The sequence below is a fragment of the Ovis aries genome, chromosome 3 (genome assembly GCF_016772045.2).
Source record: "Ovis aries strain OAR_USU_Benz2616 breed Rambouillet chromosome 3, ARS-UI_Ramb_v3.0, whole genome shotgun sequence".
NCBI lineage: Eukaryota > Metazoa > Chordata > Mammalia > Artiodactyla > Bovidae > Ovis > Ovis aries.
Window position 1 is genome coordinate 220,545,014 of NC_056056.1, and position 27,205 is coordinate 220,572,218.

The window sequence follows — 27,205 nt, forward strand, 5'->3', positions numbered from 1 at the left end:
CTCCAGGCACAGGCTCAGCTGGCGCAGGGGATGACTCAGACTTGGGAAACTCTGTGGGTGGGGGGTCATGCATAACTGATGTGTCCAGGCCATAGGTGACATTTGGAATCCTGGCAGCATCTCCACCAGTGGTTTTACAGATGAGGATTACACAGAGGGGTAGGTCTGATCCCAAGGCCCACACTCTACACCCAACATGGGCTTGGTGGAGCCAGGAGGGGGTGCCCCTGTCCACAAAACAGTGGGTGGGATGGCCCAGTAACCTGGTTGCTGGCCGTGCAACTCTGGGCAAAAGCCTAACCTCCCTTTGTGGACTGGTGTGGGAATTCTCCATGCAGCGCAGTCACAGAGCCCAAGGGGATCCCGGGCACTTCCTAAAGGGTACAAGGAATAACCCAGGCCTGAGCCTCCGGAACCCCGTGATCCTGCACAGCCCACCCCACCCCCCAAGCACCTGTTATGTACAATTTTGACTTAGAAGTGAATTTTTGAAAGGGACCTTCCTGTCATTATCATTCGATGAAAAATCTCCACCATTTGCCGTGAACCAAAGACATCATGCAAAAACTTGAAGGAAGTCAAAAACATGAAATTCCATTTAGATCCTGGTGCCTACTGCAAGCTTGCTTCCTCCTGTAAAAATACTGCAAGCTTGCTTCCTCTTGTAAAAAGGTAAATGAATACACGGTCAGAAGGATATTAAGAACCTAAGTGGCGGACTCCCATGGTGGCTCAGTGGATAAGAATCTGCCCACTAACACAGGCCACAGGAGTTACATCCCTGGTCCAGGAAGATTCCACCCGCTGCGGAGCAACTAAGCCCCTGGGTCCCAATGACTGAAACCCAGGCGTCCTAAAAGCCCACGCACCCCAACTCCTGAGCCTGAGTGTTGCAACTGCTGAAGCCGGTGTGCCTAGGGCCTGCGCGCGCAGAAACCCATGCGCTGCAGTGAAGAGGTCCCCTGGGGCAGCAAAGAAGACACAGGGCTACCGAAATTGAAAAAAAAAATTTTTTTTTAAATTTAAACAAAGGACGTTAAGTAGGCAGCTGTAACGTTCTAACTGGTTTAAGCGGTGAAAAGGAACCGGCAAAGAAGCGCTCGATCTCCACCGTCGAGGAGCTGCGGGAACTTCCTCCCCACCCTCACCCGGCGCAGGTCTTCGCTCTCCTCTCCGCCGGGTGCACACCCCTCCCAGCCCCCCGCCTCCAGGGAGGGCGGGGTGGCCGCGCTGCCCGCCTGGGGCCGCCGGGAGGCTCGCTCGCGCGGTCCGAGCGGGGCGGGGCCGGGGTCGGTGACGTCGCGCCGGGAATAGCCCGGGCTGCGGCGCCCAGGCCCGTCGGAGAGCCAGCGTGGGCGCCGGGCGAAGCCGGGGCGCGCTCGGACCCCGGCCCCCTCGCCCCAACCTGCCGCCGCTATGTACGACCCCGAGAGCGGCTGGAGCCTGTCCTTCGCCGGCTGCGGCTTCCTGGGCTTCTACTACATCGGGGTGACCCGCTGCCTGAGCGAGCGCGCCCCGCACCTCCTCCGCCACGCGCGCAAGTTCTTCGGCGCCTCGGCGGGCGCGCTGCACTGCGCCTTTTTCCTCTCCGGGATCCCGCTGGGTAGGTCCCGGGCTCCGCGCCGGGATGGGGCGCGCGCTGGGAGCCGGGGCTGGAAGCGGGCCCTGCGGGGGTAAACCCGGGCTCTCCCCCAAACAGTTGCTTCCTCCAGTGCATCTTTTTTTTGCCCGGCTTCAGGGAGCCCTGAAAGCGGGGCGTGGAAACCCGGAGCGCATCCTCTTCTCAATTCCCTTTTGGCGCCCGGGCTTGGAGGAAGCCCCCTTCTCCACTCCGGGACTGAGAGCCTGGTGGTCTCGGAGCGACGGGGAGGAGGGAGCATGACGGGGTCGGGGGAGCGGAGTTCCCATTTGCCCTGTGTGCGGCCAGGAGGGAGATCTGGGGCTCTGTCCCAGGCAGGGATGGGTACCTTCTTCCCTCTGGGGACTCGAGGGGCTGAGACACCCCCCTCTCCACCGCCCCCGAGGGCCTTTGAACTCCGCCCAACCCTGGGGACTGGGGGGCGCCTGGGTGCCTCTCAGGTAGAAGGCAGCTTGCTGGTTTGGGGTGAAAGGGGGTTGAGGAGAGATGTTTTGGGGAGAGGAGAGGAATTAGCAAAGTTGTCTCCTCTCCTCCTTTCCTGGTGTTTGAGACCCTTTTGGGGACTGGACAGTTCCATCCCATCCTCCCCACCACGTCCCAGCAGGTCCTGGGTGTTTGAATCTTGTCCTAGTGAAGGTCTCCATCCACGTGGGGACTGGAGGGAGGGGAGGACCGAGGCTGGTGGCCAGCGGGCCTGAATTACTAGGGCCTGGCATCCTTGGCCTGTGGTTCTGGCCAGGGAGCAGAGCCTGGAACCCGGGGACAGCTGTGTTGGGCACTGCCAGCAGGAAGTGACTGTTCCTGGAGGCCAGGAATCCCTTGCCAGTACTCACAGCCCTGCCATTGGATAGGATCAGTGAGCAGACCCTGGGCTGACTGCAAGGTGGGGATTGGGAGAGGCCACGCTGGCAACCGTCTCCATTGAGAGGGAGAGGGGCAAAGAGCAGGAAGCGTGACCTCAGAGGTGACTAGACTGGACACACAGACAGTCTGCACACCTTGGACTTGAGCTGTGATAAAAGCCAACCCTTGTGTCTCCGGCTTGTGACCTGGAGACATCCACGCAGTCAAATGTTTCATTGATTCAGATGCACAGACCCCAGCACCAGAAGTCGGCCGACTCCAGCTTGGAGGAGGTTCACAGGTAGAGGACAGGTGTAGTGGGGGGGCTGGGCTTGCAGGGGGAGGCTCGGGACCACCAAGGCCCCCGAAAGGGTCTGGAGGTTTTGGCAAGAACTGCTCCGCAGGGTCTGGGAGCCCTGGTTTTCTGCTTTAACTGCCTCTCTGACTTTGGGGAGCTCCGGGGAGCATTCCCAGGGCCTGTGGCTTGGGCAGGGTTCCTGAGCACACCTCTCAACCAGGGCTGACCTGGAAGGAGAGCCTGGCAGAACCAAGCAGCTCTGTACAATCGTGTACCTTCTGTCTGGGCTCAAAAGGGCCACATGTGCAGGGAGAGCCCAGTGGAGTCAGAAGTGGGTCAGGGCCTGCTGGCGTGTCCGGGCCCTCTGTGTCCCCACATCCATGGATGACCAGGGCTCGGGCTGGCACTGCCTGCCAGGGCAGTGCAGGCCAGCAGAGGGGGCCAGGGCAGTGAGTGAGGTCAGATGGAGCATGAATGGGCCCTGTGTCCACTAGACGGTCTGGCAATTGTAGCATTAGAGGTTAAAAGTGTCTTTGGTGGCTCAGATGGTAAAGAATCTGCCTGCACTGCAGGAGACCCAGGTTCGATCCCTGGGTGGGGAAGATCCCCTGGAGGAGGGCATGGCAGCCCACTCCAGTATTCTTGCCTGGAGAATCCCCATGGACAGAGGAGCCACGAGGCTGAGTGACTCTTTCCCTTTCCAGAGGTTAAAAGTTAAGTCTCGGGATTTCCTTGGTGGTTCAGTAGCTAAGACTCCATGCTCCCAATGCGGAGGACCCGGGTTCCATCCCTGGTTGGGGAACTAGATCCCACATGTCACAACTAAGCGTTCTCATGCTGCAACTGGGAATTTGCATGCTGCATCGACCCCTGGGTCAGGAAGATCCCCTGCAGAAGGAAATGGTAACCCACTCCAGTATTCTTGCCTGGAAAGTCCCATGGACGGAGAAGCCTGGTAGGCTACAGTCCATGGGGTCACAAAGAGTCGGACACGGCTGAGCAACTTCACATTGGAAGAACTAGCATGCCACAATGACAATCGAAGATCTTCACACCGTTCCGTGTGCTGCAACTAAGACCTGGTGCAGACAAATAAATAAGAAAATATGTTTTTGAAAGTTAAGTCTAGTTATTTATGAGGTGCTTCCTCTGGGTTGACCGTGTACAGATTTTACTGTACCTAACCTTCTCTGTCTCCAAAATGTAGGTGAGTGTTGTTCCACATTAAAAACATACTGTCTGAGGCTCAGAAGCAGTGATGTAACGTGTTTAAGTTGCTCAGCTAGTAAGCAGTAGAGATGGGATTCAAACTCAGGTCCCACTCTGCGCTTGCTCTCTGCTCCCTGCAGGGTTAGGCCCATCCATGCTCAAGCTCTGATGCTGTGGGTTCCTGGCATCTGGCCTTGATGGAGGGATGAAGAGAGGGCTCCCTGGGCCTCTGGAGGCTTGTTCCTTTGGCCCGGGGAGGGGGGCGGGGGTGGGTTCAAGAACAGCTCTGACCAACAGGATTATGTATATCTTTATTTCCTAGTTGTTATGGTTCAGTCACTAAGCCGTGTCTGATTCTTTGCCACCCCATGGACTGCAGCACACCAGGCTTCCCTGTCCTTCAGTATTTCCTGGAATTTGCTCAAATTCATGTCCATTGAATCACATGGAAGAAATAAAAGACATCAGTGAAATGTGTTTTATTTATCCCAGTATAGCCAAAATATTACCATTTTCACATCTAATCAATACAAAACATTATCCATGAGATAGTCAACATTTTTGTTGTTGTTACTGTCGTTCTAAGCCCTTGTGATCCCGTCGGTCTTTGACCCATCAGTGTGGACTAACCACATCTCAGGCTCAGGAACCACCGGCCAGATCAGGCAGCCCAGGCCTACACAAAGCAGAGGGCTGGCAGCTTCCTTGCCCTCAGGTTTCTGGTCCCACCAGAAAGCAATTGCCACCTCCAGGATGGTACATTCCTTTGCATATTTCTCTCTCCACCCCCACCCCTCCCTTCTTCCCCACCCTGCCCATCCCCCACTTCACCCCTAACCCAGACCAAACAGTGCAGATCCTCATGGACCTCGTCCGGAGTGCCAGGAGCCGGAACATCGGGATCCTTCACCCGGCCTTCAGTTTGAGCAAGCACATCCGAGACGGTCTCCGGAGATACCTCCCTGACAACGTCCACCAGCTCGTCTCGGGCAAGATGGTCATCTCGCTTACCAGAGTGTCCGACGGAGCAAACGTGCTGGTGTCGGATTTTCATTCCAAAGATGAAGTCGTGGACGTAAGCGGCTCATCTGGGTACTGTCCAGTTGGAAGGGCCATTTTGTTTTGGAAGCAACACAGGGAGGGGCTGTTGTAAGCCAATCTGCCCCATTTTTTACTTAAGATGCAGGAGAACCTAGCGGGCCATGATGCTGGTTGGCTTCCTATACCAGAGTGGTGTAAACTGTGTGCCTCCAGCGGGCTGGTCCAGAGCATGTGCAAACCTGGGGTGTCCCAGTCAGTGTCAGGTTCGAACAGTGTCTCCCTCTCCTTCACGACTTGGTTCATAACCTCCTGCTCCAGGGACCTTACGTGTGTGGCCCTCCTCCCAACGATGCCTGTTGCTTAATGAGGACCCGCCCAGTGAAGCCCCACAAGGGTGGGAGCGTGTCTTGGTCACCTCTGTCCCCTGGCTCTAGCACAGAGAAGATCATTGGTGATATCAACATACCCTTTGGGTTGGCTGGTATCTTTTGTGAGAATGCCTTGAGAGTCATTTCACTTAACACGGGTCCATAGGAGCAAGCTGCCTGGCGCGTATAACCAGCCAGTGTCGTCTTCTGCTTAACCTTGTTTCTGGGACCGTTTTCTGGATATCCAGCACCTGCGCATTCCCACAGGAGCCCTTTTCTCTCATTGCAACAGTGTTACGTCATGCTTAATGCTCACTAGCATGGTGAGACGCAGAGCGTGGTCCCCTGGGGACCCGCAGCAGCGGTATCTCCTGGGGGTGTTTTAGAACTGCAGGCTCTCAGGTCCCGCCTCCAACCTGCCGATCAGAATCTTAGGGTGGGGCCCCGAGTCTGTGATTGGCCAAGCTTTCCAGGTGATTCTGATGAGTGTCAGTAATTGCAAAGCCCTGATCTAATCTCTCAGAGAAGGCAATGGCGTTCCACTGCAGTACTCTTGCCTGGAAAATCCCATGGACGGAGGAGCCTGGAAGGCAGCAGTCCATGGGGTCGCTGAGGGTCAGACATGGCTTCACTTTCATGCATTGGAGAAGGAAATGGCAACCCACTCCAGTGTTCTTGCCTGGAGAATCCCAGGGACGGGGGAGCCTGGTGGGCTTCTGTCTATGGGGGTCACAAAGAGTTGGATGTGACCTAGCACGCAAGCACGCTGAAATAATAAGTGTGGGGGCAGGCTCATCTTCCTCCATTCAGTAAAGCACCTGCTCTGCCAGCAGCGCTTTCAGGCTTATTGCTGTCCTTGCTTGTAGAAGGCTTGTAAAGGCCCCGGGAGTGAAAGGCCGCCTGCTCTGGGCCGTGCTGTGGTCTCACTCTCTTTCGTCTTTGCAGGCCCTGTATTGTTCCTCCTACATCCCTCTCGTCTTTGGCTTGATTCCCCCTTCCTTCAGAGGTGTGGTAAGTCCACTTTCAAACTGAGTTTCTGGGAATTCCCTGGTGGTCCAGTGGTTAAGACTTTACACTTTCATTGCCAAGGGCCTGGGTCCATCCCTGGTCCAGGAACTAAGATCTCGTAAGCACCCTGGACCCCTGAGACCTGTCCCTAAATGAAAGCCTTTTGCCTCTCAGCCTTCAGACAGAGATTCCATAGCTGAACCCCTTCCAAGCTCTCTTGAAGCAAAACCGACTTCATGTGGGATAATTAGCTGCTTACCTGTAACATAAGCTATTCACATAATCTCCACTTGAGCACCGAAATAGGTGCCCGGTGGCCTACTTAAGAGTATAAGATGCTCAAGAGTCAATTTACTCACTTAAGGTTTTACTCTGAGGAGCTGAGAGTTTCAATCCTCTCTGCCTCTGACTCTGTCCATGGCTTTGGGCAGAGGCTGCCGACAGGGCTGCGGTTCAACACCCATGTAGACACATGTGGCTATTCCTGAGCACCGGCTCAGGAGGAAGAGCAGAAGTTGAGGTGTTGGTCCTGCAGGCTCTGGGCTGGATGCTGGGCCGCCTGGCAGCCGCCTTCTAGGGCAGTGGTTGTTAGATAATTCTGTCTCCCTGTCCCAGGACATCTGGCGACATCTGGAGACCGGTTAGGTTGTCACAGCTGTGGGAGAAAAGACGAGACGTCCCCATGTCTCAGCCGGAAGGCACTTCAGAGGCCCTTTCGGTTCACGCTTTAACAGCAGTATGGGCCTCACATTCAAAGCAACTTGCAGAGGCAGGTTGTGAATAGCCTCACTTATGCCCCGGAGCTTCCGCCAGACAGACACACAGCTGGCCCTATTTACAGATGAGGAAACCGAGGTCTGGAGCCATGAACTGATCACCTGCGGTTCTCACAGCTCCTGCCAGGCAGACAAATCTAGAATCAAGTGTCTGCTTTAGCCCATGTTAGCTGGGCCACGTTGACACGTTCCTTTCTTTCTTTCTAACATTTATTTGCTGAGTTGGCTGTACCAGGTCTCAGTTGCGGTACTCTGGCTCTTTGGTTGGAGCATGCAAACTCTTAGCTGTGGTGTCCCCAGTCTAGGTTCCTGACCAGCTATTGAACCCGGGCCCCCTGTATTGGGAGTGTAGGATCTTAGCCACCGAGCCTCCAGGGAAGTCTTTGGACACATTTCTTAACTCTTAGATTGAATTGCAAACTGGGAGTCAATAATAGTGTGCGGTTGCAGCACCGCCGTGGAAATTACCTGCAATAATGCAGCGAAGCGCCCAGCACAGAGCCTGGCACCCTTAAGTATTAGGTAAATATGGGTTGTTTTGTCGTTGTTATTGTCATCTTTGCACTTCCCCTTGGCTGCCCCCACTGTGGTGCACACACGGTCACACCCTCAGCGTCCTCAGACAAAACCTGCTGAAAATCAGAGCAGAGTGTTCTTGAGAGTCCACTGAGCAAACTCAGAACATTCCTCCAGGACAGTTCAGGCTGGAGGAAAAATCCCACGCGACAGAGGAGTCATTGGACTTTACAATAGACCTTGAGGGGCAGAGGAGGGGCTGTGTGTGTGTATACCAGATGGACTTTGTTGTACAGCAGAAACTAAGACAGCATTGTGAGGCACCTAGACTCCAGTAAACATGAATTTAAAAAAATAAAAAATAATTGAAAAAACAATCGCTTGCTTCCCCCCATCTCAACCTTAACTCAACTTTCCTGACGTTGGGTTCCGAGTCCCTTTCTGCCAGCGAGGGTTTTGATGCTGACAGACAGCAACAATATAGAAACTAGTCCTGTGCGTGCACACCGAATCGCTTCTGTCCTCAAGGGAGGACGCTCCTGATACCTAAGGCATGCCTGAACATGCCCGATGCTCTCCGGGACTCATTGTAGGCCAAAGTGTGCCCTGGCATTTCGCCCTTCGGAAGGACTGGCTGGGGAAAGCCTCCCAGTTGTGATATTTGAAGGCCCCCCCACCCCCACCATGGGCACCGACAGCTGGGCTATGATGGTTTGAGCTTCGGGAATCATTCAAGATATTGGTTTCATAGGTCCAGACTCGATCCAAACTGTAGCAAAACGTGCCTGCCCCAGCCTGGCTTTGGGCACTAGGGTTGTTCAAGGCTAGGAATACATTAATAGGAGGGCTTCCCAGGTGGCTCAGTGATAAAGAGCCTGCCTGCCGCAAGAGTCTGGGTTTGACTCCTGGGTCAGGAAGATCCCCTGAAGTAGGAAATGGCACCCCCATTGCAGGTATTCTTGCCTGGAGCATCCCATGGGCAGAGAGGAGCCTGGCGGGCCACAGTCCATGGGGTCGTAAAGAGTTGGACGCAACAGAGTGCCTGAGTGCTTACTTACCATGGAATATGGGGAAATGGATTCTCACAGCACTTACCCCAAATGCACCTTTCCTGTGGGATAAGATGCCATTTTTTAAGAGCGCAGGTCCCAGGTTGCCATGTCATTTAAGTCTCCAGCGCTGGTTCTCATTGCCCAGGTGTGGACAGAGAGTCAGGACCACAGGTTAAGTGTCTTATCCAAGATTGCTCAAGCAGCAGCGGGCCTCTGGAATCGAACCCGTGACCATCTGTCTCCTTTCGGCCCGATCTACATCACACCCTGCCCTGAGTGCACGCAGCGCCCCTAGTGGATGTGAGTTACACGGACTCGCCTGGGGGTGCTCCTGACTGGGCCCGGCCACGCGGCCAGGCGCCCGCCTCCGTGTGCCTCTTGACCCGGGCCTCCGTGTGCCTCTTGACCTGGCACTGTTCTGGTGCAGTGCCCACACTACGCAACAGCACGTGGCAGTCCTGAGTGCCAGCCTGCAGCCTGGCCTGGCACAGAAATGCTCACTGGGGATTTGCTGCAAGAGTTGTTCCAAACAACTCTTCTCTCACCAGGTCGGCCTGTGGCTCTGAGAAGTCTCTATCCCTAATCTGAAACACGCAGAAAACTCCAGCCCAGAGCTTCTGACAGTGTGTCCTTTTTTTTTTCCTTCTCCCTTAAAAGCGATATGTGGATGGAGGAATAAGTAATAACATACCCTTCGTTGATACCAAAACGACCATCACTGTGTCCCCCTTCTATGGGGAGAGCGACATCTGCCCCAGAGTCAAGTCCACGTTCTTTCTTCACGAAGGCGTCACCAAGCTCAGGATGTCCTTCTGCACAGAGAACCTCTACCTGGTGTTCCGGTCGCTGTTCCCGCCGGATGGCAAGGTGAGGGGGGCTCTGAGTTCTGGGGGTGCTGTTCTCCCCTTTGCATCCCTCTTTGCCAGGGGACCCAGCAGCTGTTCAGGCTTCCCTGATGGCTCACTGGGTAAAGAATCTGCCTGCAATGCAGGAGACGCGGGAGATGAGGGTTCAATCCCTGAGTTGGGAAGATCCCCTGAGTCGGGGGAAGGAAATGGCAAGCCACTCCAGTATTCTTGCCTGAAAAATCCCATGGACAGAGGAGCCTGGCAGGCTACAGTCTAAAGGGTCGCAAAGAGTCGGACATGACTGAGTGAGCAGAGCACAGCTGTTCTCCACACTGACTGGACCAACAGCAACAAACCCCATCCTTGAAAAGGGACTCAGCTCAGGGCTGCCTCCTGCTGGCCACCGGAATCCCCTGGGGCCATTGAACCGGAGGGGTGGGGGTCGCCACTGAGATCCCACTTCCAGGGGCTATGGCTTAATATCCACAGCCTGAATCCATCTGCCATTGCAGGAGATGCAAGAGACTCGGGTTTGGTCCCTGGGTTGGTAAGATCCCCTGGAGAAGGAAATGGCAACCCACTCCAGTATTCTTTCCGAGGTTATCCCAAGGCAAATGAGCAAATGAGTTGGGCATGACTGATCATAGTGCATCACAGCCTGGGCAGTAGGGTGTTTCTGTGTTTTATGTTTTTAATTACTGCAATGATTCTCTTTTAAAATTAATTACTTTGGCTCCACTGGGTCTTAGTTGTGGCACACAAGGTCCAGTTCCCTGACCAGAGGTTGAAACCCCCTGCCTTGGGCGTGCGGAGCCTGAGCCACCCGACCACCAGGCAAGTCCCTCAATGATTATTGGCAGCCATGGTCAAGAATTACACTGCGTTTGATGGTCTAATCTTTTTTTTTTCCCCCCAGCTGTGCCTTGAGACTTGTAGGCTCTTGAGGGATTGAACTTGAGTCCTTGGCAGCGAAAGTGTGGAGCCTTAACCGCTGGACCACCGGGAAATTCCCTGTTTAATCTGTTTTTGATTGTCGCTATAGTGTGGTGGACCTTACCACCCTAATATAGTAAGAAAGTTGGTAGAATCTGCGCAGTGACAGCTCTGGGGAGAAAGAAGACCATGCCATACAGCATACGTGACGGCGCGTGCTCACGGGCAGAGATAAGGCTGGACCTCAGCATCGGGTGCCCGTGTGGTTTGGGTGCAGGGGAGGCAGCCCAATGTCCCATGACAAGCAGATCAGGCCCTGGTATTTGTGAGGATGGAGGCTCATCCAGGGACCAGAGGAACCAGCTCCTGTCATGCTGGGGTGCCAGCCCAGGCTTGTGCAGAGCGGGTGTCGTTTGAGCGGAGTCCTACCAGGAAGCAGGGCTGCCTTCTCCTGGGAGCCCAGAGCCCTGTCTGCACGCGGCGTCAACTCGGAGCTCGGAGGGCTCCTGGCTCGGCACCTGCCGTCTTCAGGTGCTGCTGAACGGAATGGCGCTTAGTGACTCTGCCTGCGGTTCACATCACGTGGTTTGTCCACAGGTGCTTGGAGAGCTGTGCCTTCAAGGATACGTAGACGCGCTCAGGTTCTTGGAGAAGAATGGTGCGTATGGTGAGGGCGGCAGCCGTGCCCTTTGAGCAAGTTTTCTGTTCAGTCTTGGTCACCAGGGGAGCCGTGCTGGCACTGTCACTCAGTGCTCAGCACAGTCACCGGCCATCTGGCTCGGCCCTGAGAGATAGGAAGTCATTGCCCCCGTTTTACAGATGGAGACATGGAGGCAGCCACGGCCTGCACTCTGGGGAGCAGAGCTGACCCTGCAGAGGCCACAGCCCCAGGGCTCCTTTCCCTCTGCAGTGTCCCTGTCTGCCAGCCGAAGGCAGCTCCTTTGTTTTGCGTTTTGCTTGAACAATTGTGAACTTCAGTTTGATGAGGAAGGAAGAGAAACGGTTTCTGGGTCTCAGGTGAAGCCATCAGGAGAGCTGCCTCCAGCCAGGTGTGGGCCATGCCCACCAGCCCAGCTGTGTTCTGGGGAAAGGTCCTGCCTGGTCTGGGCTGGGGAACTTGGGTTCTTCAAATGTTAGTGTGGAACCAAGCCTTAGTTATGTTTCGAGCTATTTTCCCCTAACGCTTGCTACAGTCACTGATCCTCTGAATTAGTCTTTGTCCTAGACCGAGGAGCTGGTGTGGTTCATGGGACACACATGTATTTATCTGCTCAGAAAGCGCTTCCTGCATACCTTCTGGGCGCTAAGCAGTTGGCTGTGTGCTTGGGACGCCACAGTGGATAGACAGATGTAGCCTCTGCCTTCCTGGAGCTTAGTCTTGAGATTGGGGAGGGGGCCAGGTACATAAATAGGAGGCTGACAGGGGGCTCAGTGCCCAGCAGGAGCGTACAGGACGCTGTGGGTTCAGCTGGGCTTCAGTTAGGGGAAGGGGGTGGGGTTCTGCAAGGCAGGGGAAAGCAGGGCTCCTGGGAGGATGCGAATCCGCAGTGATGCTCTGAGGGTGCACAGGCGTGTTCTAGGCGTGGGGGGGTGTGAGCATGAGTGCTGCAGACAGGTAGTCTGTTCGAGGTGGAAAGAGGCATGTGTCATGAGTGGTGGGGGTGGGGGACAGAGGAACAGATAAGAGGGGGGCAGGAATGGGGGTGAATGGAAAGAGGGGCAAGGCTGGGCCTCGAGGAGGTGGAGAGGGGCTTGCATCTCACAGCCATAGGGAGCCAGGGAGGGCTGCTGACCCAGGGGTGAGGGCAGGCAGAGGGAGCTTTGCCAGGGCCCCTGGCTGCAGTACAGAGAGGGTGAGGCCAACATCGTCTGTCAAGGTGGCCACCATGGGCTCGACTGGGGTCACGGCGGCAAGGGTGGTAGACGGGGCCCGAGGGGACAGGACTTGGAGACGACCGACCAGAGATTCCCGAGGAGGAGGACTCAGGGATAAAGTCCTGCCCCTGGCTTCTGTGGCTGGGACTGGAGCAGAGGGCGGTGCTCATGGTTTGGGCCCTTGGGAGGGCGCGGGTACTGCAGGAAAGCTCGAGAGCCCCATGTGTGGTGCCCTGGGACAGATTTGGGTGGTTGGGCAGGAGGCGCTGGGCCTTCCCAGGTCGCGCTCGTAGTAAAGAGCCCCCTGGCCAATGCGAGAGTTGCGGGAGACACAGGTTTGTTTCCTGGGTCAGAAAGACCCCCTGGAGGAGGGCCTGGCAACCCACTCCAGTATTCTTGCCTGGAGGATCTCCATGGACAGAGGAGCCTGGCGGGCTACAGTCCACAGGGTCTCAGAGTTGGACACGAATGAAGTGACTTAGCATGCATGTACGCAGGAGGCATAGTGATGTCAGCGTTTGAGGTTCTAGAAAGCAGGTCTGGACTGGGATTGAAATTTGGGAGCCACCTGGGAATAAAAGACAACGAGGAACCCTATAGAAGTTGCTAGGTGACTTTGGGCAAGCCCCTTCTCTCTCTGGGCCTCTGTTTCCGCATCTGTAGCAAGAGGAGTTTGGAGTAAATGATGCCGACTGATTCTTAGTAATTCTAAATCCTGGCGTGGGGCTGGGCGCTTGCAGCATGGGTGCTGGGTTTGGGTTTAAGGATCTAAGCCAGGTTCTGCCTCGGTCAACCTGGCTTCCTTGGGGTTCAGCAGAGGATGCATGGGGGCGGGACAGGTGTTCCCTGGAAACAGATTCTCTGACACATTCCTAAGAGAGAATAAGTCCCCGGAGGCTGAGCTGTGTGTCTGTCAGAGGCTGGATAGATGCAAGGGAGTCGAAGTGGGAGGTGTAGCTTGGGAGTGACGCGGGGGGCATGCAGGGCCAGCCCCTGGGCTTTTAACCCGAGGTTGGAAGCGAGAGGTGAGCTGGGGGAGGTGTGGGCATCCAAGTCTACCCGTCCCACTGTCCCCACCCAGTGTGAGAGCAGGAATCACCCGCTGGGATCAGCCCCTGAGCCCTGGCACCCAGGGCAGGGCCGGCACACACTCCCCGAACTGTGGCTTCTTCTCAAGGTCGTGTGATGGAAGGGTGCCATCTTTGACGTCAGACCCGGGTGCGAATATCGCTCTGCCGCCTGTCGGCTGTGTGACTTTAGGCAAATCGCTTTGCTTCTCTGGGCTTCTGATTCCTCGGCATTCAGCGGGGAGCAGCTGCGTGGCTGCTGCAGGACCTGGAGCACTGGGCTTCAGCAGTGGTTCAGCTGTTATAAATCGTCCTTTCCTCTGAACCTCATGAATCCACATGTGGCTGTAGAGCCCATGTGGCCGGTGCATGACGGAGCCAGCTGCCCGCCTCATCCGTCCAGCTTCAAAGGCCCACACCGCGCTCTCCCTGTTAGGAGTGGTGGTCCCTGTTCGAGGTGGAGCAGGGGGGATCCCAGGCGGATTACTCCCAGGTGGATCCCCGCTGGGTACTAATAACAGGCCTGTTCGCTTCCTCTAACTGGGTGGGCAGGGTGGCTGGGCAAGTAGTGGCCCTGCTGCCTGAGATCGCCTGATGGGTTGTGTCTCTGTGCCCTTTGCAGGCATCCGTGACGGGCCCCATCCGTGCCTGAGCGCGTCCCCCGCAGAGTCGGAGCCCGGGAGCCTGGAGCCTTTTCCGAGTGTGGCCACCTGGGAGGCGGGGCCTGAGTCAGTCGAGCTGCTGGACCACGTGCGCCTCAGCGTGCTGTCCTGGGACGAGAGCGTCCTGGAGACCCTGTCGCCCCAGCTCATCATGGGTACTGGCTCTGGGGGCGGGGAGGGGGAGCACAGAGGCAGTGGTAGTCAGTGACCCTTTCAGAGGAGGAAGGGCGGCTTCCCCATGAGCTGTGACGGCCGAGCCGCGCTGCTCGGGAAGACACAGGGCAGAGTGACCAGCCCAGGTCGGTCGGGACCCCCGCCTCCGCGCATGGACCTCCCATCCCCCTGGGTCCTTGCTCTGTCTCCCTTCCCATGCGGCCATGGCCAAAAGGAAACAAACTCCAGCTGAGTTTTTATTTTATTTATTTATTTATTTTTAACACCAGAAACATTTTATGTTGGGGTGGAGCTGATTAACACTGTCGGGATAGTTTCAGGTGAACAGGGAAGGAACTCGGCCATACAGGCATCCGTTCTCTCTCAAACCCTCCTGCCATCCAGGCTGGCACATAACATTGCAGCTAGGTTTTTTTTTTTTTTAAATTTAATTCATTTTTGGTTGCACTGGGTCTTCGTTCCATCTAGTCAAAGCTATGGTTTTTCCAGGAGTCACGCATGGATGTGAGAGTTGGGACTATTGAGAAAGCTGAGCGCAGAAGAATTGATGCTTTTGAACTGTGGTGTTGGAGAAGACTCTTGAGAGTCTCCTTGGACAGCAAGGAGATCCAACCAGTCCATCCCAAAGGAGATCAGTCCTGAATACTCATTGGAAGGACTGATGCTGAAGCTGAAACTCCAATACTTTGGCTACCTGATATGAAGAGCTGACTCACTGGAAAAGACCCTGATGCTGGGAAAGATTGAAGGCAGGAGGAGAAGGGGATGACAGAGGATGAGATGATTGGATGGCATCACCGACTCAATGGACACGAGTCTGAGCAAGCTCAGGGAGTTGGCAATGGACAGGGAGGCCTGGCATCCTGCAGTCCATGGGGTCACAGAGTCAGACACGACTGAGCGACTGGACTGAACTGGGTCTTTGTTGCTGTCCCTGAGCGAGCAGGGGCTGCTCTTGGTTGTGGTGCCCAGGTTCCTCGTTTCAGGGGCTTCTCCAGGGCATGGGCTCCGTCATTGCACCGCGAGGGCTCAGTAGGTGTGGCACACAGGCTTAGCTGCTCCCCAGCATATGGAATTCTCCTGGACCAGGGATAGAAGCCATGTCCCCTGCACTGGCAGGAGGCTCCTTATCCACTGGACCATCAGGGAAGTCCTCTAGCTGACTTTTGAGTTAACCTGCTGTGCTCTCTGCTCGAAAGTCCAAACACATTGGGTTTCGAGGGGGACTCCTAGGGGTGGGCTCTTCTTTGACAATGCTGTTTGCTGTCTGTCCTCCCATCTCAAAGCCTTCTCTCTCTTGAGGAGCCCCTCCTAACTTCTTCCTCCTCCCCAAACCACAGTTTTGAACCTTCACTGAAGGTGATGTATTTTATCATGTCATCACAAACTATCTGATGGACAGATGAGTGCACCGTCTAGTTTCCAGTCAGGCTTTTGGGGAAAGCTCAAAGCTGGCTCACTGGAAAAGCCCCTGATGCTGGGAAAGATTGAGGGCAGGAGGAGAAAAGGGTGACAGAGGATGAGACTGTTGGATGGCGTCACTGACTCAATGCAAATGAGTTTGAGAAAACTCCGGGAGATGGTGAAGGACAGGGAAGCCTGGCGTGCTGCAGTCCACAGGGTCACAAAGAGTTGGACACAACTGAACAGCTGAATAAAACAGAGATGAAAGGGATGCTGTTTCTTGCCTCGGGTACTAATGTCCTAGGAATCACACTGACCAGCAGCTACTCAGGTTATTGAGATCTGAGGCATCGTGAGGTCATCACAAAGGGAAAATAGAAGGCTAGGGGTTCCAGGTGGAAGAGTGGAATCCAATTGCAGATGCAAAGAAAAGCTCATGAAGCCTGGGCTGGGGAGATCTGAGACATTTGTGTCTGCCTCCAAAAGTAATTTAAAGTAGTGGTGAAGTGGGATTTCCATTCTGGAAGATTCAGTGTAATGGCTAAGACTCAATGCAGCTCTCAAAGCAGGGGCCCCAGGTTCAATTCCTGGTCCAGGAACTGGATACCACATGCCACAGCTAAGATTCAGCACAACCAAATAAATTTAATAAATAAATAAATAAAGTAGTAATGTAGTAGTGAAAGCTGCTCAGTTGTGTCCAACTCTTTGTGACCCCATGGATTGTAGCCCAGCAGACGCCTCTGTCCATGAAATTCTCCAGGCGAGAATACTGGAGTGGGTTGCCATTCCCTTCTCCAGGGAGTCAGTTTAAAGGAGACTCTTTAAAAGGGCTTCCCTGGTGGCTCAGAGGGTAAAGCATCTGCCTGCAATGCAAGAGACTTGGGTTCGATTCCTGGGTCAGGAAGATCCCCTGGAGAAGGAAATGGCAACCCATTCCAGCATTCTTGCCTGGAAAATCCCATGGTCAGAGTAGCCTGATAGGTTACAGTCCATGGGGTCGCAAAGAGTCGGACATGACTAAGAGACTTCACTTCACTTTAACAGGGATCCTGTGTCCTGTTGGTGATCCAAGGGCTGTGTAGGCACATCCCACATCTGACCTCATTTGTGATAGCTTCTGATTCCTTCCCTGGTGCCTCAGATGGTAAAGGACCCACCTGCAATGTGGGAGACCTGGCTTCGATCCCTGGGTTGGGAAGATTCCCCTGGAGAAGGGAACAGCTGCCCACTCCAGTATTCTGGCCTGGAGAATCCCATGAACAGAGGAGCCCGGCAGGCTACAGTCCATGGAGTCACAAAGAGTGGGACATGACTGAGAAATTTTCACTTTCACTTTTTCACTTTCTGATTGCTTAGCTGCCAGGATTGGTAGGATTTATAGAAATTCCAGGCACCAGCTGGGGAAGGTGGCTTGGTTTTTACGCTGGTGGGAAACAGACCTCCAACTTGTGTTTTTCAGCACTGAGGAAGGCAGTCAGAAACCAAGATGGGTACATAAACAAGATTTGCAACTTCTTACCAGTTAAGATCATGTCCTATGTAATGCTGCCCTGTACGCTGCCTGTGGAGTCTGCCATTGCTGTGGTCCAGAGGTGAACACTTTCCGTGGCTTTCTGGCTTCCCCTCGGGGCTGGGGGGTAGGGTGAGGATTCAGTGAGCGGAGTCACACTGGGGGCTCAGTGCAGAGCCTGGGTCCTTACACATCTGGGTGGAGCTCACAGTCTGCGTGGAACACCCTGGAAAGGTGCCTGGTTGGCGAGCCCCCGGCCACCCCAGCCCCTTTCTCATTGCTCCTGCAGATTTGTCCCTTCTTGTAGGTCTGTGTTTTTGGGAGGGAGGGGGATTTATTCCTAGTGTGTTGGAAGGATCCCGAGGCTTACACTGTGTGGCTGCTGGATTCCTGGGCATTTGTTTTCCCTCCATTTTCTTCAGATTTTCTTTAGTGTTTTTTTTCTTTTCAGCAACTTAGTCAGTATGTCTTTCAGTCTGTCTGTTTAAAAGTCCCAAAGTGAAAGTGAAGGTTGCTCAGTCGTGTCCGATTCTTTGCGACCCCATGGACTACAATCCATGGAATTCTCCAGGCCAAGAATACTGGAGTAAGTAGCCTTTCCCTTCTCCAGGGGATCTTCCCAACCCAGGGATCAAACTGGGGTCTTCTGCACTGCAGGCAGATTCTTTACCAGCTGAGCTATGGGGGAAGCCCTTAAAAGTCCCAGCCGTCCTTCAAAATCCGGCTCAGTTCTCGGGCTCTGCTGGACCTCCCAGATCACTCCACAGCGCTGCCAGTCAGTTACCTGCCTTGCCCTGGGAGGAGGGCTGGCTGCTCTGGCATATTTTTTCCTTCCTTTCCTTTTGTTTTTAAAAAGTAGTTTGATGACTTCTTTTATTTGTTTATTGTGGTCATGCTTGGTTTTCAGACCAGGATGCACGTCAGCTTCTCCAGTCGTGGTGAGTGGGCTTAGTTGCCCTGTGGCATATGTGATCTTAGTTCCCTGACCAGGAATCGAACCCTCGTCCCCTGCAATGGAGGGCAGATTCTTTACCACTGGACCACCAGGGAAGTCCCTTGACATTTCTTTTTTTTTTTTTTAACACCAAAAACATTTTTATGGGGGTATAGTCAATTAACAATGTTGTGATAGTTTTGGGTGAACAGTGAAGGAACTCAGCCATACATATACACATATCCATTCTCCCCCATAACCCCCTCCCAAGCAGGCTGGCGCATAACACTGAGCAGAGTTCCATGTGGTATACAGTGGGTTTTTCTTTCTTTCTTTCTGTTTTTAATGCAGGAGACCCAGATTTGATTCCTGGGTTGGGAAGATCCCCTGGAGGAGGGAATGGAAACCCACTCCAGCATTCTTGCTTGGAGAATCCCAGGGACAGAGGCTCCAGTCCCTGGGGTTGCAAAGAGTCGGACACGGCTGGGCAACTAACAGTTTCCCTTTAAAAACATTTCTTTATTTCTGGCTGTGCTGGGTCTTCACTGCCGCACGGGCTTTTCTCTAGTTGCAGAGAGGGAGGGTTGCTCTCTGGTTGCAGTGTGTGGCTTCTCATTGCAGCGACTCCTCTAGTTGCTGAGCACAGGCTCTCGGGCACGTGGGCTTCAGCAGTCGCAGTTCCCGGGGTCTAGAGTGCAGGCTCAGCAGTTGTGGCGCACGGGCTTAGTTGCCCCTCAGTGTGTGGGACCTTCCTGGAGCAGAGCTCGAACTCGTGCTTCCTGCGTTGGCAGGTGGGCTCTGCCACTGAGCCACCAGGGAAGTCGGCCGCTGACATTTCTTGAAGCCCGAGATGTGGGGTCCTTTTTGTGTCTGGGGTCTTGGAAGCCTGGAGAGCAGAGGTCAGGCCTCCTTGGCAGCTTCCTCTGCGGGCATGCATGTGGCCGAGCACCTTCGATGTGGGTGCAGGGGGTGGTGTTTCAACCAGAAGATGCTGTGCAGGGGGTGGTGTTTCAACCAGAAGATGCTGTGTCAGGGTCCTTGTTGCCCTGGAGGAGCGGGGTCTTGGAAGACCCAGGCCTTTTATCTCCATGCAAGTCCCTTGAGCTTTCCTGAATCCAAAGTGGCCTCATTTTGCTCTGGGGCTTTTAGCTGGGCTTGCCTTGCGGAATTTATCAGCTTGGGGTTAGAAGTGGCCCTGGCAGTACCTGCACGATGGCACTGCCGTCAGATGTCTGCCTTCGGGTGGGGTTTCCTCTGGTCCTTTTTGCTGTGGCTTGTCTTCACCCACGTACGAGGTGTGCGTCTCTGCGTTTCCTCCCTGCAGACTGGTGACGTGGCTTCCAGACATGCCCAGCGACATCCGGTGGCTGTGGTGGGCCACCTCCCACGTGTGTTCTCAAGCCATGGTGCGTCTGCTCCCCGCTTAGGTAAGTGATTTGCTTGTGGGTCTGGGGGTCCACTAGGCACCCTCTCATCTGCTCAGGCCTCACGTGCCATCCTAGGAATGTCATCAGGCCCCAGAGAGGAGGCAGGGACCATGTCCCCTGGTGCCAGAGGCCCTGCCTTACAGGAGGCAGCTGAGCCCATCAGAGGTCCCATGGTGCCTGCTGGAAGCTAGTGACCAAGACTTATCTGCAGAGGGTGTGCTGAAGCCTGGGGAGGTATGTCCATGGAGCGTAATTTTTAAAAAAGTTATTTATTTAGCTGGGCCAGGTCCTAGTTTCAGCACGTGGGATCTTGAGTTGTGGCATGTGGGGTCTAGTTCCCTGACCAGGGATTGAACTCCGGCCCCCTGCACTGGGATCATGGAGTCTTAGCCACTGGACAGCCAGGGAAGTCCCCCACTGAGCCCATTTTGATGGCAGAGGAGGGAGGAGCTGGCTGATAGAGCAGGGGCAGGGCCAGTGGACAGGTAGCATTGGTTTGCCTATAGGGAGTGGCTCTGGGTACCGGTAGCATGGGGAGGGGGTGAGGCAGGGAGAGAGGGGCAGGGCCCCTCTGTGTGTGTGTCTGTGTGTGAATGTGTGCGCATCTGTTAATGCAAATTCCCAGCTGACCGTAGACTCCCTGAATCCCGGTCTCTTGGGCTGGAACCCAGCCACCTGCATTGTTAACATGGTCCGGGTACTGCTGCTACCACTTCCTGAATTCTGAAAACTAATGAAGAGCAAGAAGGGCCTGGTTCCAGTCATGATTCTGGGATTTTTGTCCTGAAAGTCGTTGACCTTGGCTTCCTCCCGTTTGCTGGGGCTGATCCTCCTCACCGCATTAGGTGTCTGCGAGGCTTTGGGGAGCCCCCAGCTCAGTCCTGACACATGGCAGGTGCTTGGGAGACAAGCCCTCCAGTTTTTCTATTAACAGACGTGGAAGGTTTAAAGTAGGGATGGAGGGGTCTGGCTTGTGCTGGGAAAATGACAGTAGAGGCCTTGCGGAGGCCGGATCCCCAGACAGGGCAGAACTGGCCCAGCGAGGGGAAGGGCTTGCTCTCCAGAGAAACTGGAGGACTGAGTGCTGTCCGCAGGCTCCAGGTCCAAAGGAAGATAGCAGCTGCGAGGCGCTGCTGAGCTCCAGGCTGGTCGGAAGGCAGGAGCAGGGGGTGGAGGGGATGGCGGTGTGGCTGCAGAAGGCCACCCAGGCAGGTGAGCTGGTGTGCGTGGGGGTGACCGATGGGCTCCCTCTGGGCCTGTGCACGTCCACTGGGAGGTGTCCAGGTGGCTGGGAGGGCCACAGGTTTGGAGGCCTGGGATGGTAATGTCAGCCCAGTACGGGGACAGGGGACCTGAGGAGGCGGTGGACTTGGGCTGGGCCACCCTGCAGACCCCAGACCGTCATCCCCACTGACACTGCAGACCAGAGCGGCAGGTGGGCAGCTGAGTCAGAATTCTTTGTTTGTTTCAGATCCCAAATCCCAGCAAGCGGCCAACGGCCTTCCTCCGCAAACCAGAACACTGTGGGCGACCGCCAGGCTCTCTGCTCCTTCGTGGACCCGGACGCCCGCCCTGTGGATGTCCCGCAGAGGCCAGAGCTGACACCTGTGATGTATGCAGAATGACCTCCGTGCTGAATCTGTAGTGTCCTGAAACCAAAGGCAATCTTTCTGTCTTACAAAGAGCTTGGAAGCTACTCTTGGTGTGCGCGGTGGGTGCAGAGCTCGGTGATACCCAGGATATGCATCTCTGAGTCTCGTTGGCTCGGCTGGGAAACTGCACAAGGGCGACTGGCGTGGGGGAGTCAGTGACTGACTTGTCGCCCACTCAGCTGTCCCAAGGCAGGCTCCTAGGGTGACTGGTGTTTGGATCGGGGACCTTGCAGTGGGGAGCTGAGCTGCCCTTTGTGCAGTCTTGGGGGTTGTGGGGAAGGATTGTGGTCCCGTCTCTCTGTACAGAAAGCAGTCAGTGTCAGGCGAGGTGGGGTGCCATCCTCCCAAGGACACGCCTGGTTTTGGGGGGATTACAAGGTAGTAACTTACTTGCACTCTGGTACATCTTGCTGCTGCTGCTGCTGCTGCTGCTAAGTCGCTTCAGTCGTGTCCAACTCTGTGTGACCCCATAGACGGCAGCCCACTAGGCTCCTCTGTCCCTGTGATTTTCCAGGCAAGAATACTGGAGTGGGTTGCCATTTCCTTCTCCAAAGCATGGAAGTGAAAAGTGAAAGTGAAGTTGTTCAGTCGTGCCTGACTCTTAGCGACCCCATGGACTGCAGCCTACCAGGCTCCTCTGTCCATGGGATTTTCCAGGCAAGAGTACTTACCTATCCTAAATATTTGGTGGAGTTATAAACATAACTCTTGGCAGGCACTGAGAGAGGGCCTCAGAGGGCAGACAGACGGAAACCACAATCACAGACAATAGGCCAATCTGATCACATGGACCACAGCCTTGTCTAACTCAGTGAAACTAAGCCATGCCATGTGGGGCTATCCAAGATGGGTGGGACATGGTGGAGAGGTCTGACAGAATGTGGTCCACTGGAGAAGGGAATGGCAAACCACTTCAGTATTCTTGACTTGAGAGCCCCATGAACAGCATGGAAAGGCAAACAGATAGGACACTGAAAGATGAACCCCCCAGGTCGGTAGGTGTCCAGTATGCTACTGGAGATCAGTGGAGAAATAACTCCAGAAAGAATGAAGGGAGGAGCCAAAGCAAAAACAAATACCCAGTTGTGGATGTGACTGGTGATAGAAGCAAGGTCCGATGCTGTAAAGAGAAATATTGCATAGGAACCTGGAATGTTAGGTCCATGAATCAAGGCAAATTGGAAGTGGTCAAACAAGAGATGGCAAGAGTGAACATCAACATTCTAGGAATCAGCGAACTAAGATGGACTGGAATGGGTGAATTTAACTCAGATGACCATTATATCTATTACTGTGGGCAGGAATCCTTTAGAAGAAATGGAGTAGCCATCATGGTCAACAAAAGAGTCCGAAATGCAGTACTTGGATGCAATCTCAAAAATGACAGCATGATCTCTGTTTGTTTCCAAGGCAAACCATTCAATATCACAGTTATCCAAGTCTATGCCCCAACCAGTAATGCTGAAGAAGCTGAAGTTGAAGAGTTCTATGAAGACCTACAAGACCTTTTAGAACTAACACCCCAAAACGATGTCCTTTTCATTATAAGGAACTGGAATGCAAAAGTAGGAAGTCAAGAAACACCTGGAGTAATAGGCAAATTTGGCCTTGGAGTACAAAATGAAGCAGGGCAAAGGCTAATAGAGTTCTGCCAAGAGAACGCACTGGTCATAGCAAACACCCTCTTCCAACAACACAAGAGAAGACTCTACACATGGATATCACCAGATGGTCAACACCGAAATCAGATTGATTATATTCTTTGCAGCCAAAGATGGAGAAGCTCTATACAGTCAGCAAAAACAAAACCGGGAGCTGACTGTGGCTCAGATCATGAACTCCTTATTGCCAAATTCAGACTGAAATTGAAGAAAGTGGAGAAAACCACTAGACCATTCAGGTATGACCTAAATCAAATCCCTTATGATTATACAGTGGAAGTGAGAAATAGATTTAAGGGACTAGATCTGATAGAGTGCCTGATGAACTATGGGCAGAGGTTTGTGACATTGTACAGGAGGCAGGGATCAAGACCATCCCCAAGAAAAAGAAATACAAAAAAGAAAAATGGCTGTCTGAGGAGGCCTTACAAATAGCTGTGAAAAGAAGGGAAGCAAAAAGGAGAGGAGAAAAGGAAAGATATACCCATTTGAATGCGGAGTTCCAAAGAATAGCCAGGAGAGATAAGAAAGCCTTCCTCAGCGATCGATGCAAAGAAATAGAGGAAAACAACAGAATGGGAATGACTTGAGAGCTCTTCAGGAAAATTAGAGATACCAAGAGAACATTTCATGCAAAGATGGGCTCAATAAAGGACAGAAATGGTATGGACCTAACAGAAGCAGAAGAGATTAAGAAGAGGTGGCAAGAATACACAGAAGAACTGTACAAAAAAAGATCTTCACGACCCAGATAATCATGATGGTGTGATCACTCACCTAGAGTCAGACATCCTGGAATGAAGTCAAGTGGGCCTTAGGAAGCATCGCTAAGACCAAAGCTTGTGGAGGTGATGGAATTCCAGTTGCGCTATTTCAAATCCTGAAAGATGATGCTGTGAAAGTGCTGCATTCAATATGCCAGCAAATTTGGAAAACTCAGCATGGCCACAGGACTGGAAACAGTCAGTTTTCATTCCAATTCCCAAGAAAGGCAATGCCAAAGAATGCTCAAACCGCACAATTGCACTCATCACACATGCTAGTAAAGTAATGCTTAAAATTCTCCAAGCCAGGCTTCCGAACCATGAATTTCCAGATGTTCAAGCTGGTTTTAGAAAAGGCAGAGGAACGAGAGGTCAAATTGCCAACATCCTCTGGATCATCAAAAAAGCAAGAGAGTTCCAGAAAAACATCTATTTCTGCTTTATTGACTATGCCAAAGCCTTTGACTGTGTGGATCACAACAAATTGTGGGAAATTCTGAAAGAGATGGGAATACCAGACCACCTAACCTGCCTCTTGAGAAGTCTGTATGCAGGTCAGGAAGCAACAGTTAGAACTGGACATGGAACAACAGACTGGTTCCAAATAGGAAGAGGAGTACGTCAAGGCTGTATATTGTCACCCTGCTTATGTAACTTATATGCAGAGTACATCATGAGAAATGCTGGACTGGAAGAAGCACAAGCTGGAATCAAGATTGCTGGGAGAAATATCAATCACCTCAGATATGCAGATGACATCACTCTTATGGCAGAAAGTGAAGAACTAAAGAGCCTCTTGATGAAAGTGAAAGAAGAGAGTGAAAAAGTTAGCTTAAAGCTCAACATTGAGAAAACTAAGATCATGGCATCTGATCCCATCACTTCCTTGCAAATAGATGGGGAAACAGTGGCTGACTTTATTTTTCTGGGCTCCAAAATCACTGCAGATGGTGATTGCAGCCATGAAATTAAAAGACACTTACTCCTTGGAAGGAAAGTTATGACCAACCTAGATAGTGTATTAAAAAGCAGAGACATTACTTTGCCAACAAAGGTCTGTTTAGTCAAGGCTATGGTTTTTCCAGTGGTCATGTGTGGATGTGAGGGTTGAAATATAAAGAAAGCTGAGCACAGAAGAATTGATGTTTTTGAACTGTGGTGTTGGAGAAGACACTTGAGAGTCCCTTGGACTGCAAGGAGATCTAACCAGTCCGTCCTAAAGGAGATCAGTCCTAGGTGTTCACTGGAAGGACTGATGCTGAAGCTGAAACTCCAATACTTTGGCCACCTGCTGTGAAGAGCTGACTCATTTGAAAAGACCCTGATGCTGGGCAAGATTGAGGGCAGGAGGAGAAGGGGATGACAGAGGATGAGATGGTTGGATGGCATCACTGACTCAATGGACATGGGTTTGGGTGGACTCTGGGAGTTGATAATGGACAGAGAGGCCTGGTGTGCTGCGGTTCATGGAGTCACAAAGAGTCAGACGCGACTGAGCAACTGAACTGAACTGAACTGATATTAAACATAAAGGATTCTTAAAATCTGTTGGATTATCTATTATGAGAATCATTAAAATATTCAGAGAAGAAGCCTTGAAAATAAAAATCCAGCGCATAAGACAGTCTCCCCGACACCTGCCCCACCGACCCCACCCCCCCCTCCCACCAGAGCTCTAATAGAGACGAGCAGGAGGCAGGTTCCCACTGTCTCTCCAGGGTGGTGATCTGTTGGCAGGCACAGATTACATGGGCCCGCTGCCCCGTGTAATGTGACCCAAGGTGCAATGTGTGCGTGTGTTTCTCTTATTTATGCATTTGAGGATACCAAAAAGGAAAGGAACAATAAGCTCAAATCCTACTTGTGGGCATGAAAAGTCGCAGCTCTCACCCACATCATGTGCGTGAGGGCAGCAGGCAGGGGCTGCCTGTGAAAACACAGGGTCGACACGCAGTGCAGGGAAGTGCCCCGTGGGGGCTCCTGGCTGGCTCGCCATTCCTGGGGCCTCCTGTGCTGGTAACCCTCACTACCTGAGTGAGGCAAGGCTGAGTGGTGGGCTCTCTGGCCACCTGGGCCCCAGGACAAAGCACTGTCCCCTTGCTGAGCTGACCTGGACTCCTGGTGACACCCTCTCACACCTTCCCTGAGCCCAGAGCTCAGGGTCCCAGTGGCCTTCTCTGCCAGAACCACGGCACGGGTCTAAACACATGCTGCCACACCTCAGCAGCACTTTACAATGTCCAAGATACTTCCATTCAGATCGCATTCTCTGCACTGGCTCTGACGTCATTGTAAGGAAAGAGATGTGTTAAGATAGGATTACATGGGACTTATTTTCTTACTATTTGTGATTATTCCACCTTCTTACAATGAGCATGTGTTTTATTAATTTTTTTTCAAATGTGCACTAAGACAAGAAAGCGTATTACTTTCTCTTAGGAATATCCAGGGTTCCACCTCACTGGCGCCTTAAATGTGATCCGTCTCCTCCTCATTGGTTGACCCCAGGTCACGGCCCCCCGACATCCTCACCGCCCCCCCACCCCAGGCCCTCACCTCTCTAGCACTGCGGGCTTCTCATCAGCGCATAGAACATTCTCAAGTTTCTCCCACCTTATCAAATATTGATGATCCCTTGATAGGCTGGGATGCTCCAGTATCAGGAATCAGCCGCGTGCAGTCTGATTCATGCCAGGGAGCAACCGTCTGTTTGGTCAACAGATAGCAGAACTTGCTGAGAAGCATGAGCCCAGTCTTGCTAAGGAAATCGTGTGTGTGTGTGTGTGTGTGTGTGTGTGTATTTAGAGTGGAGCCTGAAAGACCGTTGGCCCAGTTACTGAAGGTAGTTACCATGATGTCGTTCCCTGCAATTACATTTTATATTAAATTTCTGCATTCATCAGGAAATAATTCATAATAAATGTGATTGTTCAACTGCTTCCCCTTGTCTCTGCATCCTTTGCGCAGTGCTGCTTTCCTTGCCTCACGGCCAAGCTCCTTTAAACTCCTCTGCCAACCCCCACCTGCATCCCTAAGTGGGTTCACGGGCCCACTGCCCTAGATGGGCCCGGCCAGGCCAGGTGGCCTTCACATGCTCTGTCCTGGACACTGAGGCCCAGACCCTTCTTCATCTGGGACCCCAGACTCCCTGATTTCATCCTGGGTACCCAGCTCTTCCCCAGGGCCTGGACATGCTGCTCTGCAGAAAGCATCCAGCCACCCCTGGGGAGGCCTCGCTCACTCCGAGGATTCCCGTCTCTGGTTCAGGGGAGGGCCCACCTAACATTCCCCCACCTGCCCCTGGTTGCCTCCCTCACACCCTCCCCCAGGGCAGAGCTCCTCAGCTCTGTCATCGGAGCCAGGATTTGGCGCTTGAGTCCCCCACCCTTCTCTCCCAGCGAGGACCTGTCCTGCCCGTCCACATCCACTTCCACTTCAGGCACATGGAAGCCAGTCCCTCTTGGGAGCCCACCCCTGCCCTGGGCTGTGGCAACAACTTCCGGGCAGGGGCTGGTGGCCTGAACTCTGCCTCAGGCCACTC

The 27,205-nt window shown here is 53.5% G+C and overlaps 1 protein-coding gene across 2 annotated transcripts; it reads left to right on the top strand.

Moving 5' to 3' along the window:
• The first annotated feature begins 1,340 nt into the window (after positions 1 to 1,340).
• On the top strand, positions 1,341 to 26,603 carry PNPLA3 (patatin like phospholipase domain containing 3). Of its 2 annotated transcripts, XM_027968188.3 has the most exons (9): positions 1,341 to 1,603; positions 4,832 to 5,064; positions 6,344 to 6,409; positions 9,408 to 9,617; positions 11,129 to 11,189; positions 14,096 to 14,290; positions 17,176 to 17,308; positions 19,485 to 19,587; positions 21,059 to 26,603. In XM_027968188.3, the coding sequence occupies exons 1-8, from the start codon at positions 1,417 to 1,419 to the stop codon at positions 19,585 to 19,587; spliced, it is 1,188 nt and encodes a 395-aa protein (XP_027823989.2). In that variant the 5' UTR covers positions 1,341 to 1,416; the 3' UTR covers positions 21,059 to 26,603. The 2 variants fall into 2 exon arrangements, with proteins under 2 accessions (XP_027823989.2, XP_060269603.1); XM_060413620.1 differs by lacking the exons at positions 19,485 to 19,587; positions 21,059 to 26,603 and having other exon boundaries at positions 14,799 to 17,291.
• The last annotated feature ends 602 nt before the right edge of the window (positions 26,604 to 27,205 follow it).